This window comes from Dictyostelium purpureum (assembly GCF_000190715.1).
Source record: "Dictyostelium purpureum unplaced genomic scaffold DICPUscaffold_216, whole genome shotgun sequence".
Taxonomy (NCBI): Eukaryota; Evosea; class Eumycetozoa; order Dictyosteliales; family Dictyosteliaceae; genus Dictyostelium; species Dictyostelium purpureum.
Window position 1 is genome coordinate 25,126 of NW_003519552.1, and position 12,267 is coordinate 37,392.

A 12,267-nucleotide genomic window follows, 5' to 3' on the forward strand; every position below is an offset into this window, starting at 1 on the left:
AACAAATTTTTGAATTTTTGAATTTTTTTTTTATATCCAATTTTCTTTTTTTTTTTATTCTAATTACTTAATAATAATAAAAATACCAAATAACTATATTCCAATAAAGAAAAATGATAAATTCCTATAATAACAATAATAACAATCTTATTAATAATAATAATAATAATAGTGAAAACATTATCATAAATAATGATAACAATAATGAATATGATTCATATAACAATTTTATTTTTAAAAGAGAATTTTTAAAAAGATTAAATTTAATTGATAAAAGAAATGAAGAAGAGTATAAAAATTTTGTAATAGAAAATCTATACGATATTGCTCAACTTCAACTTTTATTTTGCCAACAAGTACCTTTAGAAAATGTTAATCAATATGACTATTCATTAGAGTCCGTAATCGAAAGAATTTTAATTAAAAATCAAGGAGGTGTTTCATCCCACCTAAATGTCATCTTTTCGTTATTTTTAAATGAACTAGGTATCAATTGTAGACTCATTAAAATTGACGAAAAAAGTAAATTTAACAATATATTTCTTTCAAATCCACACTATTCCATAATTATTCAATGGGATGATGGAAATGAATATTTAATCGACGTAGGCCTAGGTATTTACAATTGCTATCAACCATTAGAGCTAGGTTCTACAACACCAAAAATCCATTCATCTAAACACTATAGAATAAGAAAATTCAACGATGGATTCATATATGAAGAAAAGCTAATTGAAGAGCACATCTATAACCCAGTATTCCACTTTAATAGAAAACAACAAAAAGAAAATTTAACATTTGATGATATTTTAAATATTTCGAATAATAATTATAATAAAAACATTAATAACAACAACAATAATAGACAATACCTTTTTAAACTATATGAAAAAGGTTATTATTATATACACAATAATAAATTCTTTATAAAAAATTATTATAACGATAGTAAAAACAACGAAATAACCATTACAGACAACAACCAATTTAAAAAAATATCATTAAAATATTTTAATATTTTAATAAAATAAAAAACCCAAAAAAAATAAAATAATAAAGTATTTTTATAATTTTATAAATATAGATATAATACATGTTTTTTTTTTTTACTTTTATTTATATAATTTTATTAATATGATTGTTATTAATATTACTACAATTATATTATTTATTATATAATTTGATAATGATAATGATTATTAAGCTTTTTTTTTTTTGTTACTATTACTATTTCTATTTATACTATTCTTTTTTTTCTTCAATATCATTATTTGAACCATTATTAAGATCCATCATATTCATTAATAATTTTCTTTTTTCTGAGATCTTTTTATCTGATTCTGCACTTTGATCCTCTAAATTTGATTTTTGACGATTAAATTTCTTTTCTAAAAGACCCAACTTTCTTTGATGCTCTTCTAACATTTCCTCTTTGATTGCTTTTTCATTACGAGAGTGTTCTTTTTGAAGTTTTCTTTTTGAGGTTTGAATTTTTTGTTCAGCTTCGATTTGTTCTCTTTGATTCTTTTGATTTTGTTCTAATAGTTCATCCTCAGCCTCTCTGAGTTTACGTTGAAGGATTTCAACTTGTTTTTGATGTAATGATGCTTCACTCTCTTCATCCAATGCTTCATATTCTAGTCTTTTGATTTCTGATTCTAATGATTTTAATTGCTCCTTTTGATCCTCTCTTTCCTCTTTTTCTTGGTCTTCTAATTTCCTTAACTGTTTTATTTCTTCTTTGATCTTATTTTGGTTTGATGATAATTCACTAGATAATTCAAGCTCCTCTAATCGACTGTTTAATTCTCTTAGTGCTTTTTCTCTTTCTAATTTTTGTTGTTCCATCTGCTCTAATTCCTTTTGTTTTTCGATGTGTTGTTGATTAGCTATAAATCTCTTGTTTTCTAAATCTAATTTGGCCTCCTCCATCATTTTAATCTCTTGTTTATATTGCTCTTGAAGCTTATCAAAGTTTTGTTGAATACGAATATCTGCATCTGTTTGAATTGTAATTTTTTCGCTGGTGATATCAATAATCTCTTTATCCAATTCGATTGAATTTTGTTTCAAATGGTCTCTTTCTTCTTTTAATTGTTCGACCTGTTGCTTGGCAGAATCAAGACGTTTTTCAACATTTCTTGTGTCATCTTGTAAAACCAAATTTCTATCTAGAGCTGATTTTCTCTTTGCCTCTTCATCTACTAATTGTGATTTCATTAGCTTGGTATCAATTTCTAGTTTTGTTTTTATTTTTTCCCTACTTGAACGTGCTTTATTTTCCATGTTGAGCATATGCTTGACCTGGTTCAATTGATCATCCAAATTTCTTTTCAATTTTTCACTTGTTTTTTTTTCTTTTCTTTCTAATTGATATTGCTCCAATAAATCTTTATCTTTTGATAACATTTCCATTTTCTCTTTATTTAAACTACTCATTCTTTCCATTTCCCTCTTTAATTGCTCTGATGTATCTGAATGTTTCTTTGAAAGACCACTTTTTATATCCTCTAATTTCTTTACTTTAACATCATTTCTTTTTGATAATTTATCTTGTTGGAGTCTTGCTTTCTCTTCAAAATAATCAATTAATTTACCGGCTCTCTTTTGTTCATCAACAATATCATCTTCTGTAGTTTCAATTTTTCTATTTAAATCTTGAATTGTGAATTTCAATTCACGGACTTTAATACGCTCTTGATCATCTTCATCTCTAACTTGGTCAAGTTGATTTTGGGCAATTCTTTTATCCTTTTCAGCTTTGATTTTTTCTAAATGCTCTACCTCACGCTCTTGACGAAGTTTTTCTTTTTCACGTTCAATTTCTTTTTTGGTTTTGTCTTTTAATGAATATACCTTGGTTTCCTCTTCCAACTCCATGAGTGTCTTCTTTACAGATGCTGATAATTTATCTTTGGCCTTTTGAAGAGTAGATATCTCTTTCTTTTCCCAGTCGACATCCCTTTCTAACTGATTAACATTGGCTTGTACTTTCTTTTTGCTATCTAAAAGATCGGATTTTATAGCCTGTTCTGAATTGATTTCCATTTGAAGATATTCATTTCTAGAATTAGCATTTAGTAAATCTTCACGAAGCTTTTTCATTTCTTCACGGTGCTTTATTGTGGCTTCACTCTTCTCCTCTTGAATTTTAATTTCTCTCTCTTCTAACATTTGCTTTTCTTGAATACCCTTTTCTAAATTTAACTTTAATTGCTTGATTTCATCTTCGTACTGCTGTTTCTTTAAGAGCAACTCTTCCTTTGCTTTACGTTCGGCATCCAAACGTCTTTTTAATTCTTCACGTTCCTTATTATTTGCGTTATCTTTATTTAATTGATTGATCTTTTCCTGTAGTTCTTGGATATGCTTCTCGTATTGTTCTTTTTCTTTTTCAATTTTATTCTTTAAATCCTTTTCCCTCTTTTCAATTTCTTCTCTATACTTCTTACTGATATTTTCATTTTCAATCAATTCATTTTGAACGTTTTGAATCATTGATTCTAAATCTAGCAACTTTTGTTTTGAAATTGAACTTTCTGTTTTCTTAGTTTCTACACTTTTATTAGACTCTATTAATTTGTTTTTAATTGATTCAATTTTTTCCATTTCTTTTTCAATTGAAAAATCTAATATAATAAATTTATTAATAATCTATACTTTTTACATTTTATTATTAATAATATATTAAACTTACCAATTTCGTTATCTGCTGAGCCATTGGTTTCCGATACTGGAGTTGAGGATTCATTCATTTGGTCGATATTTGATAATAACTCTTTGAGCTTTGAATTTATTTTATCATTCTCCAATCTTTTATTATAATCGTGATAAAAACATGATAAATAGGTTTCAATTGATAACTTTTCGCTTTCTAATGAAAATGCTTTGAATGATTCTTCTTGTTCTAAAATATTCTTGAATAAATCATCCTCCAATAGTTTACCAATACCCTTTTCTTCAGCATGATTAAATGCAAAGTTTACACGATCGAATGGTGTTGCCAATGAATCTAGTTTACTTAAAAACTCGAAAGACTCTGGGAAAACATAATGGACAATGGCCAAAAATCCCTTTCCATCTTTCCATGATTCCGAAAAATCTTTAATTTCAATCTTGACACTTGGGTATGACTTTATAATCTTTTGACACCATATTAATAAGCTATCTTTACTTTTTAAATTATTTGGTGCCATATTTATTATTATTTATTGTTTATTATCTATTATTATTTTATTATTAAAAACTATAAATATTTATATTACTACAATTATTGTTATTAATAAAAATTATAAATATGTTGTTATTAAAAAAAAATTTTATTTTTGTGCTGAATTATAAAAAACAAAATATATATAATATTAGAATAATGTTACAAATAAATAATTTTTAAAAAATTAAATAAAAAAATATTAAATTTAAACCCCAACAAAAAAAAAAAATTTGTATATTTTAAAAAAATAAAAAAAAAAATAAAAATTATTTTTATTTTTGTATAGTGTACAATAATGTGGGTTATTTAAACTATATATTTATTTATAGAAAAATAAAATAGATATTGTTATTTGGAACAATACTTATATTAATTATTTGAAATATGAATAAAAAAATAAAACATTTAAAAATTTTTAAAAAAAAAAAAAAAAAAAAAAGTAAAAAAACAAAAAATTTTTTTAAAAATTTTTAAAAAATATCTTTTTTTTTTTTTTATAAATAAATTAGTTTTTAGTTAATCATTGTGCAAATAAGGTTTTAAATCGATAAACTATTTACTATTCTTATAATCTATCCAATTATGTAATTAAAAATATAGAGAATAAATAATATAATTATGGAGAATATGGATATGGATATGGATATGGATATGGATATGGATATCAATTGAATATTTCCTAAAAAATAAATTTACTTACTATAAACTATTTCCTTTGAATCCAATTAACCAAACAATATATATAATTCAAATAATGTCAATGGTTTGTATAAATACATTTATTAAAAAAATTTTGAAAATTTTTTGAAAAATAATTTTTTTTTTTTTTTTCATTTTTAAAATTTTTTTTTTTTTTTTTTTTAAATAAAAACGAATTTATATTTATTGTAAATTATTAATAAAATGACAAAACCAGATTTTTCATTTGAAACAACAGAAAACAAAGAGGAAAAATATCGTGCTGGTACAATCAAGGTTGGAAACAAAACCTATGAAACCCCATCACTTATTTTATATACAAAAGAAGGTAGTCCAGTTAATTTAACCAAAGATTTATTAAATAACTTGCCACACGAAAAAACACATTCATTACAGTTATTATTTTCAGATTTGTAGGTTTGATTATTATTAGTATAAACGACACATTTTACATATTCATCAAAATTCAATAATACTAATAATCATCAATTTAATTTAGATATCAATTTAAAGATGTTTTGGAGAAATTTGGTAAAGGTTCACATGAATTTTTAAGTTTACAAGAACATTTATTATTTTTATTAATTAGAGATTCAAGCTATTTCAATGAGCAAGAGTTTGGAGAGGATTCAATTTCAGTTACAACCAGAAAAGGCAAAACCAAGGTTACAATTGATGAATATATTAAGGTTGTCAAAATGGTCAAACCTGATGTTGTTACCACTCTTTCTTTAGATTTAGCTTGGGAGTCTTCAAAAAAAAGAGCAGTTAGAATTTCAAATGCTACAAATCAATGGTTAACCAAATTTATGGAGTCCGATGTTTCTAACTATACAAATACATTTGGTGTTGTTCAAGGCGGTAAATATGATGATCTAAGAAACAAATCAATCGAAGAGTTATTAAAATATACAGAAAAATTAAGCGGATATATACTTTCAGGTTTTGGTACTGGTGAAACCAATAAAGAAAGAAACGAAGTAATTAAAAACACCATTGTAAGTATTTTTTTATTATTATTTATTAATTCATTTGGCAGAGCTATAGTAATACTAATCATTTATTATCAATTCACTTTATTAGAGCAAATTACCAAATAACAAAATTAAATTAATTAGTGGTGTTGGTTCGCCTGAAGAAATTTTAAGTTTAGTAGAGTTAGGTGTCGATATATTTAGTACAAACTATCCAAATTTAATGACTGAATGGGGCAATGCACTTGTATTTAAATATACATGGGATGATGTCACCAGTCAAAATGATACAAATCAATCAGCAAATAAAATCAATCTTTGGGATACCAAATATGTAATTGATACCACACCGTTATTTGATGGTTGTGAATGTTTTACCTGTAAACAACATACCAAAGCATATATTCACCATCTTTTAAATACTCACGAAATGTTAGCCGAAGTTTTATTAACAATGTAAGATTGTGATATTTTTATTTTTTTAATATTTTTTAATATTTTTTTTTAAAAGACTTACTAATACCCTATATTTTAATTAATACCCCAGTCACAATGTATCACACTATCTTGGTTTCTTTGAAGAAATTAGAAAAAATATTAAAGAAAATAAATTTGTCCAATATAAAAAGTCATTTTTGGAAAAAAGAATTCAAATTAACAATAATGATAATTATAATTAATCAAAAAATAAAAAATAAAAACAGATATTTGTGTAAAGAAAATTCCATTTAAAAAATTATTTTTATTTTTTATTTTTTTTTTTATTTTTTTTTTTATTTTTTTAAAATTTGTGATTTTTTTTTTTTACTTTTTTTTTTTTTTTTTTTTTAAACAAAAAGTGACATAATAAAGGAATGAATAAATTAGTTTTGTAGTTATTTGTTTAATTGTATTACTTGGAGTATTTACTTCAGTAGAATCTATAAATATAAATGGAAAAAACAATCATCATAGAAAACATAAAACTAAAAGTTTAGAAATGGTGCCATCTTCCCCAGCATCAAGCATTGATAGCAGCGAGGATCAAGTTTATAAATCAGTTAAATGTAATGATGGTAGCGAATGTCCAGCTTTAAATACCTGTTGTTTAATTAGCGATGGTTCATATGCCTGTTGTCCAACTCCAAATGGTAAAATAATAAAAATTTAAAAAAAGAAAAAAAAGAATCATTTTATTAATTTTAAATATACTTTTTTAGGTGTTTGTTGTAATAATAACCATTGTTGTACTCAAGGTTTCCATTGTGGATCAGGTGGCAATATTTGTATCCCAGGTTCAAAGGGATTCAGATTTTAAAAAAATCTTTTTTTATCTCAAATTTCTTCAACGCCATATCATATATATTCACTGTTTTTACAATTTTTTTTCAATAAATTATTTGCAATAGTTAGTGCTACTATTGCATTTAACTAACCAAAATAAAACTAAAAAAATGGAAAAGATTATATAAATTATATATATTTTTTAAAAAAAACAAACAAATAAATAAATAAAAAACTTTGTATATTTTATAATTATTTCACAGGTTTTGTGTTTTTTTTTTTTATTAAAATTTTTTTTTATTTGATTTTATATATGCACATTTGAATTTTTATATTTGAATGTACTTGACTTTATATTATAATTTGTTTCGAAAATATTTATTTATTGTGAGATACCTTTTTTAACTCTTTCGGCATAAACAGTTTTCCATAATTTCTATTTTTAATATTAAAAAAAAAAATTAATATAAATCGTTTTAATATATTTTTGATTATTTAGTTATTTTGATAAGTTTTTTATTGTATCGATTATTGTATTGTTTAATATCTAATGTTTAATGTTTAAGCTGTTGTTTTGAAATTATATTTTTAAAATTAATATTTTATTAAGCTTTAAACAATAACTAGCATACTACTATTATTATTACTAATATTATTATTGTTATTATTGTTATTTATTTGTGCCCATTATTAAATATGATTTATCATTAAATATTGTGTGATCTTTACATCTTTGTTGATACCGTCAAAAATAACATTAACAGTACCGTTAACGGTGGTATCTAAAGCGAATGCACCGACGACAACAGCAGCCATCCAAGTACTGTTGTTTCTGGCGACGTATTTATAGAAGAGATTTGGTAATGACATTTTGATTTATTTTATATAAAATGCTATATATGAAATGAAAAATTTAAAAAAAAAAAAAAAAAAAAAAAAGTTTTTTGAAAAAAAATAAAAAAAAATAAAAAATTTTATTTTTTTTTATTTTTTTTTTATTATTTTTAAATTATTTTTTTTTAATTTTTACGAACCTCATTTAGATTTTGATCAAAATTTTATTACATTTTAAAAAAGCAAATAAAATCTTTAAAAAGTTTAAAATAATTTTGTAACCAAAATAATATAAACACATATAATTATATTATTTATATAAAAATAAAACAAGTAGAGTTTAAAGTAAGATATTTAATTTCTACACACATAAAAAAAAAGAAAAAAAAAAAAAAAAAAAAAAAAAAGTGATATATACAAAAAAACATAAATTGATTTTGACAGATAATTTTTAATTTTTAATTTAAAGGTTAAAATTTTTTTTTTTTAATTTAAAAATTAAAAATATAAAAATATAAACATTTCATTTTTTTAAAAAAGATCACAATATAATTTATTTAAATATAAATTCTATATTATCCAATTGTAAAAAGAGAAAAAAAAAAGTTGGTGGGTCAAATTTGTTTATTTTTTTTATATTATATTTATTTAAAAAATTTTTTTCTTTTTTTTTTTTTTTTTTTTTTTTTAAAATTTTTTAAAATTATTTTTTTTTTTTTTTAAAATTTTTTTAATTTTTTTTAATTATTTTTTATTTTTTAATTTTATATAAATAAATATATATAGCAATATGGGTAAGTTCACTAATCAAATAACAATAAATATAATAATAACAACAACCACAGGAAAAAAAAAATATAAAAAAATATAAAAATAAAAATAAAAATGGAACAGTTTGATTAATTTTATTTAATAATTTAGCATCTATAAATACAGAATCGGATGAATATCATCCAATTGTAATTTTAATTGATGAATTAAAGAATGACGATATGCAACTCAGACTTAACTCAATTAGAAAACTTCAATCAATTGCTAAAGCTTTAGGTCCAGAACGTACTCGTACAGAATTAATCCCATATTTACAAGGTATTATTTTTATTTATAATAATTTGATCAATATTGTTTTTGCGTGTAGATTTTTTGTATTATTGGATATTTTTTTTTACAAATATAGAACAGAAACAAAAATGGTTATATATATTTAAATATTTTTCAATATGTAAAAAAAAAAAAAAAAAAAAAAAATCACACACACACATAAAACAATATTTTGTTATTTTTTATGATTATATATTTATATTTTTCACTTTTGATTATTTTTGTAGACTCTGTTCTCGAGGATGAAGACGAAGTTTTAGTTGCATTATCAGAAGAATTAGGTAATTTAATCGAATTTGTTGGTGGTCCAGAACATGCTGTTTGTTTATTACCACCACTTCAAATTTTAGCTGGTGCTGAAGAATTAGTTGTTAGAGAAAAGGTAAAATATAAATTAGTTTTGGTTTTTTTGAATTGGAAGAATTTATTTATAAATTTAGCGCTTTTTTTTTAAAGTTGTTTTTTTTATTTTATTTTTTATACAATTTTATTAATCAAATTTTATACAATAACAAATAATAATAATAATAATAATAATAATAAACTAGGCAGTCGAATCATTATGTAAAATTGCTAAAGAAATTCCAAATCAAGCATTCGAAGATTCATTTATTCCATTATTATTCACATTATCAAAAGCTGATTGGTTCACTTCACGTACTTCTGCTTGTGGACTTTTCACTGTTTCATACCCAAGAGCTAATGCTGAAATGAAAAAATCATTAAGAAAGTAAATAATCAAAAAAAGAATCATCTAATCAAAATAATCATCAAAATAGGGTATTAATTAAAAAAATTTTATTTATTTTTATTATAGAACTTTTGCTGGTTTATGCCATGATGATACTCCAATGGTTAAAAGAGCCGCTGCTACAAACTTAGGTGTATGTTTATTTAATTTAAATTAAAATAGACTATATAAATTTTAACTTTTTTTATTTTTTTATAGAATTTTGCTAAACAAATTGAAAAAGATGCAGTTAAACAAGAAATTCTTCCATTATTCCAATCATTATCAACTGACGAACAAGATTCAGTTCGTTTATTAGGTGTTGAAAATTGTGCATTATTAGGTTCAATGTTAACTCCAGAAGAAAATGCTCAAGTTATTCTTCCAACTATTAAATCATGTTCTTTAGATAAATCATGGAGAGTTCGTTATATGGTTGCTCGTCTCCTTAAAGAGGTAGGTTTATAATAATAATAACAATATATCTATTTTTATTTAAAAATAAATATTAATAAATTATTATTTTTTAGTTATGCGAATCAATGGGTCCAGAAATTACTAAAAATGAATTAGTTGGTGCATTTGTTAAATTACTTAAAGATACAGAAGCTGAAGTTCGTACAGAAGCAGCATTAAGAATCGCTGATGTTTGTTCACTTTTACCAAAAGAAATAAGTATTAAAACTATTCTCCCATGTGTTAAAGATTTAGTTTCAGACTCATCACAACATGTTAGAGCTGCACTTGCTCAAGTTATTATGTCATTAGCACCAGTTTTTGGAAAAGAAGATACAGTTGCTCACCTTTTAGAACTCTTTTTACAACTCTTAAAAGACGATTTCCCAGATGTTAGATTAAATATCATTTCCAAATTAGATCAAGTTAGTAAAGTTATTGGTATCGAAATGTTAGCACAATCATTATTACCAGCTATCGTCGAATTAGCTGAAGATCACCAATGGAGAGTTAGATTAGCAATTATTGATTATATTCCACTTTTAGCCTCACAATTAGTAAGATATTGTTATTATTTTAGGTTAGATATAATAAAATGATTACTAATAATGGTTTTTTCTATTTTTAAAAATTAGGGTGTAGAATTCTTTGATGAAAAACTTGGCAATTTATGTATGACTTGGTTAGGTGATTCAGTTTTCTCAATTCGTGAAGCTGCTACCAACAATTTAAGAAAATTAACCGAAGTATTTGGCGTCGAATGGGCTAAAAATAATATTATTCCAAAAGTTCTCTCATTACACTCACATCCAAATTATCTTTATCGTATGACTACCTTATTTTCAATTAGTACCTTATCAACTGTTGTTGGTGGTGATCTTATTTCACAAGCAATGGTCCCATTATTAGCTAAAATGGTTTCAGATAAAGTTCCAAATATCAGATTTAATGTTGCCAAAACTTTCCAAACTATTATTCCATTACTCGATAGCACTGTTGTTCAATCAAGAGTTAAACCATTACTTCTTAAACTCCAAGAAGATACAGATAAAGATGTTAAATTCTATTCAATGCAAGCTTTAAATCTTTGTTAATACTTGTATACACGCTATCCATTAAAAAATTATATAAAAAAAAAAAAAAAAAAAAAAAAAAAAACAAACCTACAAATCAGTATGTTGATTAATATGTAAACTAATAAATTAAAATATTAATTTAAAAAAAAAATAATAAAAAAAAAATAAATAAAATTAAAATTGTAATTACTTATATTTTTATAAATACTATTTTTTATTAACATATTTTAATTGGATAAAACTAAAAAATAATAAAGATTTAAACTATAGTTAATTAATTTGTTTTTATAATATTTTAAAGATTATTTTTTAAATAATTTTTAAAATGGTTTATTAAATTTAATATGTTTTGATGAAGTTCATCTTTTTCGATTTGGTTACTATTGGGTTTGAAGGATTTAATAATTAATTGATAAAGTAAATTTAAGTTATTAGAAATTTCTTGATCATCAAATGATTCGTCTTTTGAAATTGCTTGAATAAGTGAATTGATTTGACGTGGTGGTGAAAAAACATATTGACCCTTTACTTGGATATATAATAGATTTACAATCATTTGAAATTGGTTATAAATATCATTTTCATCGTTATTAAACAACTGTTCTTGCAATTCATTTTTATGATCTATTAAAAGTTGTCTATAAAAAAAAAATTGGTATCAATTAGACATTAAATTAAATTAAAAATATTGCAAATGATAATAAATAAATACATACTTTTCTAATTTTTTATCTAAAGGTTTTAATTTGAATTGTGATTGTGCTGTAGCTTTTTCTAGAGAGTCAATAAAATCTAAGATTGATGATTTATTTAAAGATTGAATAAGTTTTTCTAAAGATTTTGAAAGCTGTAAAGGTAATTGTAAAAGTAAAGCTGATCTTTGGGCAGGAGTATCTAAAGAGTAGTTTTCCAACATGTGAT

The 12,267-nt window shown here is 23.0% G+C and overlaps 7 protein-coding genes across 7 annotated transcripts in view; 5 read left to right on the forward strand and 2 right to left on the reverse strand.

Annotated features, from left to right (window-relative positions):
• Nucleotides 1–113: 113 nt before the first annotated feature.
• On the forward strand, nt 114–1,031 carry DICPUDRAFT_81051 (uncharacterized protein; the record flags this gene model as incomplete). The annotated part of the gene is made up of 1 exon (XM_003290261.1): nt 114–1,031. One exon carries the CDS (start codon nt 114–116, stop codon nt 1,029–1,031), a length of 918 nt encoding a protein of 305 aa, XP_003290309.1.
• A 4,085-nt stretch (nt 1,032–5,116) lies between these two features.
• On the forward strand, nt 5,117–6,012 carry DICPUDRAFT_37187 (uncharacterized protein; the record flags this gene model as incomplete). The annotated part of the gene is made up of 2 exons (XM_003290262.1): nt 5,117–5,325; nt 5,412–6,012. 2 exons carry the CDS (start codon nt 5,117–5,119, stop codon nt 6,010–6,012), a joined length of 810 nt encoding a protein of 269 aa, XP_003290310.1.
• On the forward strand, nt 6,002–6,566 carry DICPUDRAFT_37191 (uncharacterized protein; the record flags this gene model as incomplete). The annotated part of the gene is made up of 2 exons (XM_003290263.1): nt 6,002–6,342; nt 6,434–6,566. Coding segments are annotated over 2 exons (474 nt in total), but the record flags the coding sequence as incomplete, so codon positions are not given.
• Nucleotides 6,567–6,811: 245 nt separating this feature from the next.
• DICPUDRAFT_37177 (uncharacterized protein) lies at nt 6,812–7,183 on the forward strand (the record flags this gene model as incomplete). Its single annotated transcript, XM_003290264.1, has 2 exons — nt 6,812–7,016; nt 7,086–7,183. Coding segments are annotated over 2 exons (303 nt in total), but the record flags the coding sequence as incomplete, so codon positions are not given.
• A 348-nt stretch (nt 7,184–7,531) lies between these two features.
• On the reverse strand, nt 7,532–8,019 carry DICPUDRAFT_37192 (uncharacterized protein; the record flags this gene model as incomplete). Its single annotated transcript, XM_003290272.1, has 2 exons — nt 7,532–7,585; nt 7,879–8,019. 2 exons carry the CDS (start codon nt 8,017–8,019, stop codon nt 7,532–7,534), a joined length of 195 nt encoding a protein of 64 aa, XP_003290320.1.
• A 754-nt stretch (nt 8,020–8,773) lies between these two features.
• On the forward strand, nt 8,774–11,487 carry DICPUDRAFT_98650 (phosphoprotein phosphatase A; the record flags this gene model as incomplete). The annotated part of the gene is made up of 8 exons (XM_003290265.1): nt 8,774–8,777; nt 8,920–9,072; nt 9,312–9,466; nt 9,633–9,814; nt 9,902–9,968; nt 10,034–10,270; nt 10,345–10,827; nt 10,906–11,487. The coding sequence occupies 8 exons, from the start codon at nt 8,774–8,776 to the stop codon at nt 11,362–11,364; spliced, it is 1,740 nt and encodes a 579-aa protein (XP_003290313.1). The 3' UTR covers nt 11,365–11,487.
• Nucleotides 11,488–11,641: 154 nt separating this feature from the next.
• DICPUDRAFT_98651 (uncharacterized protein) overlaps nt 11,642–12,267 on the reverse strand; it is a gene marked incomplete at both ends in the record, with an annotated part of 2,619 nt that continues 1,993 nt past the window's right edge. Inside the window, 2 exons of the mRNA XM_003290273.1 lie at nt 11,642–11,984; nt 12,063–12,224. Coding sequence (XP_003290321.1) covers nt 11,642–11,984; nt 12,063–12,224 — 505 coding nt within the window. The remainder of the gene's footprint in view (nt 11,985–12,062; nt 12,225–12,267) is intronic.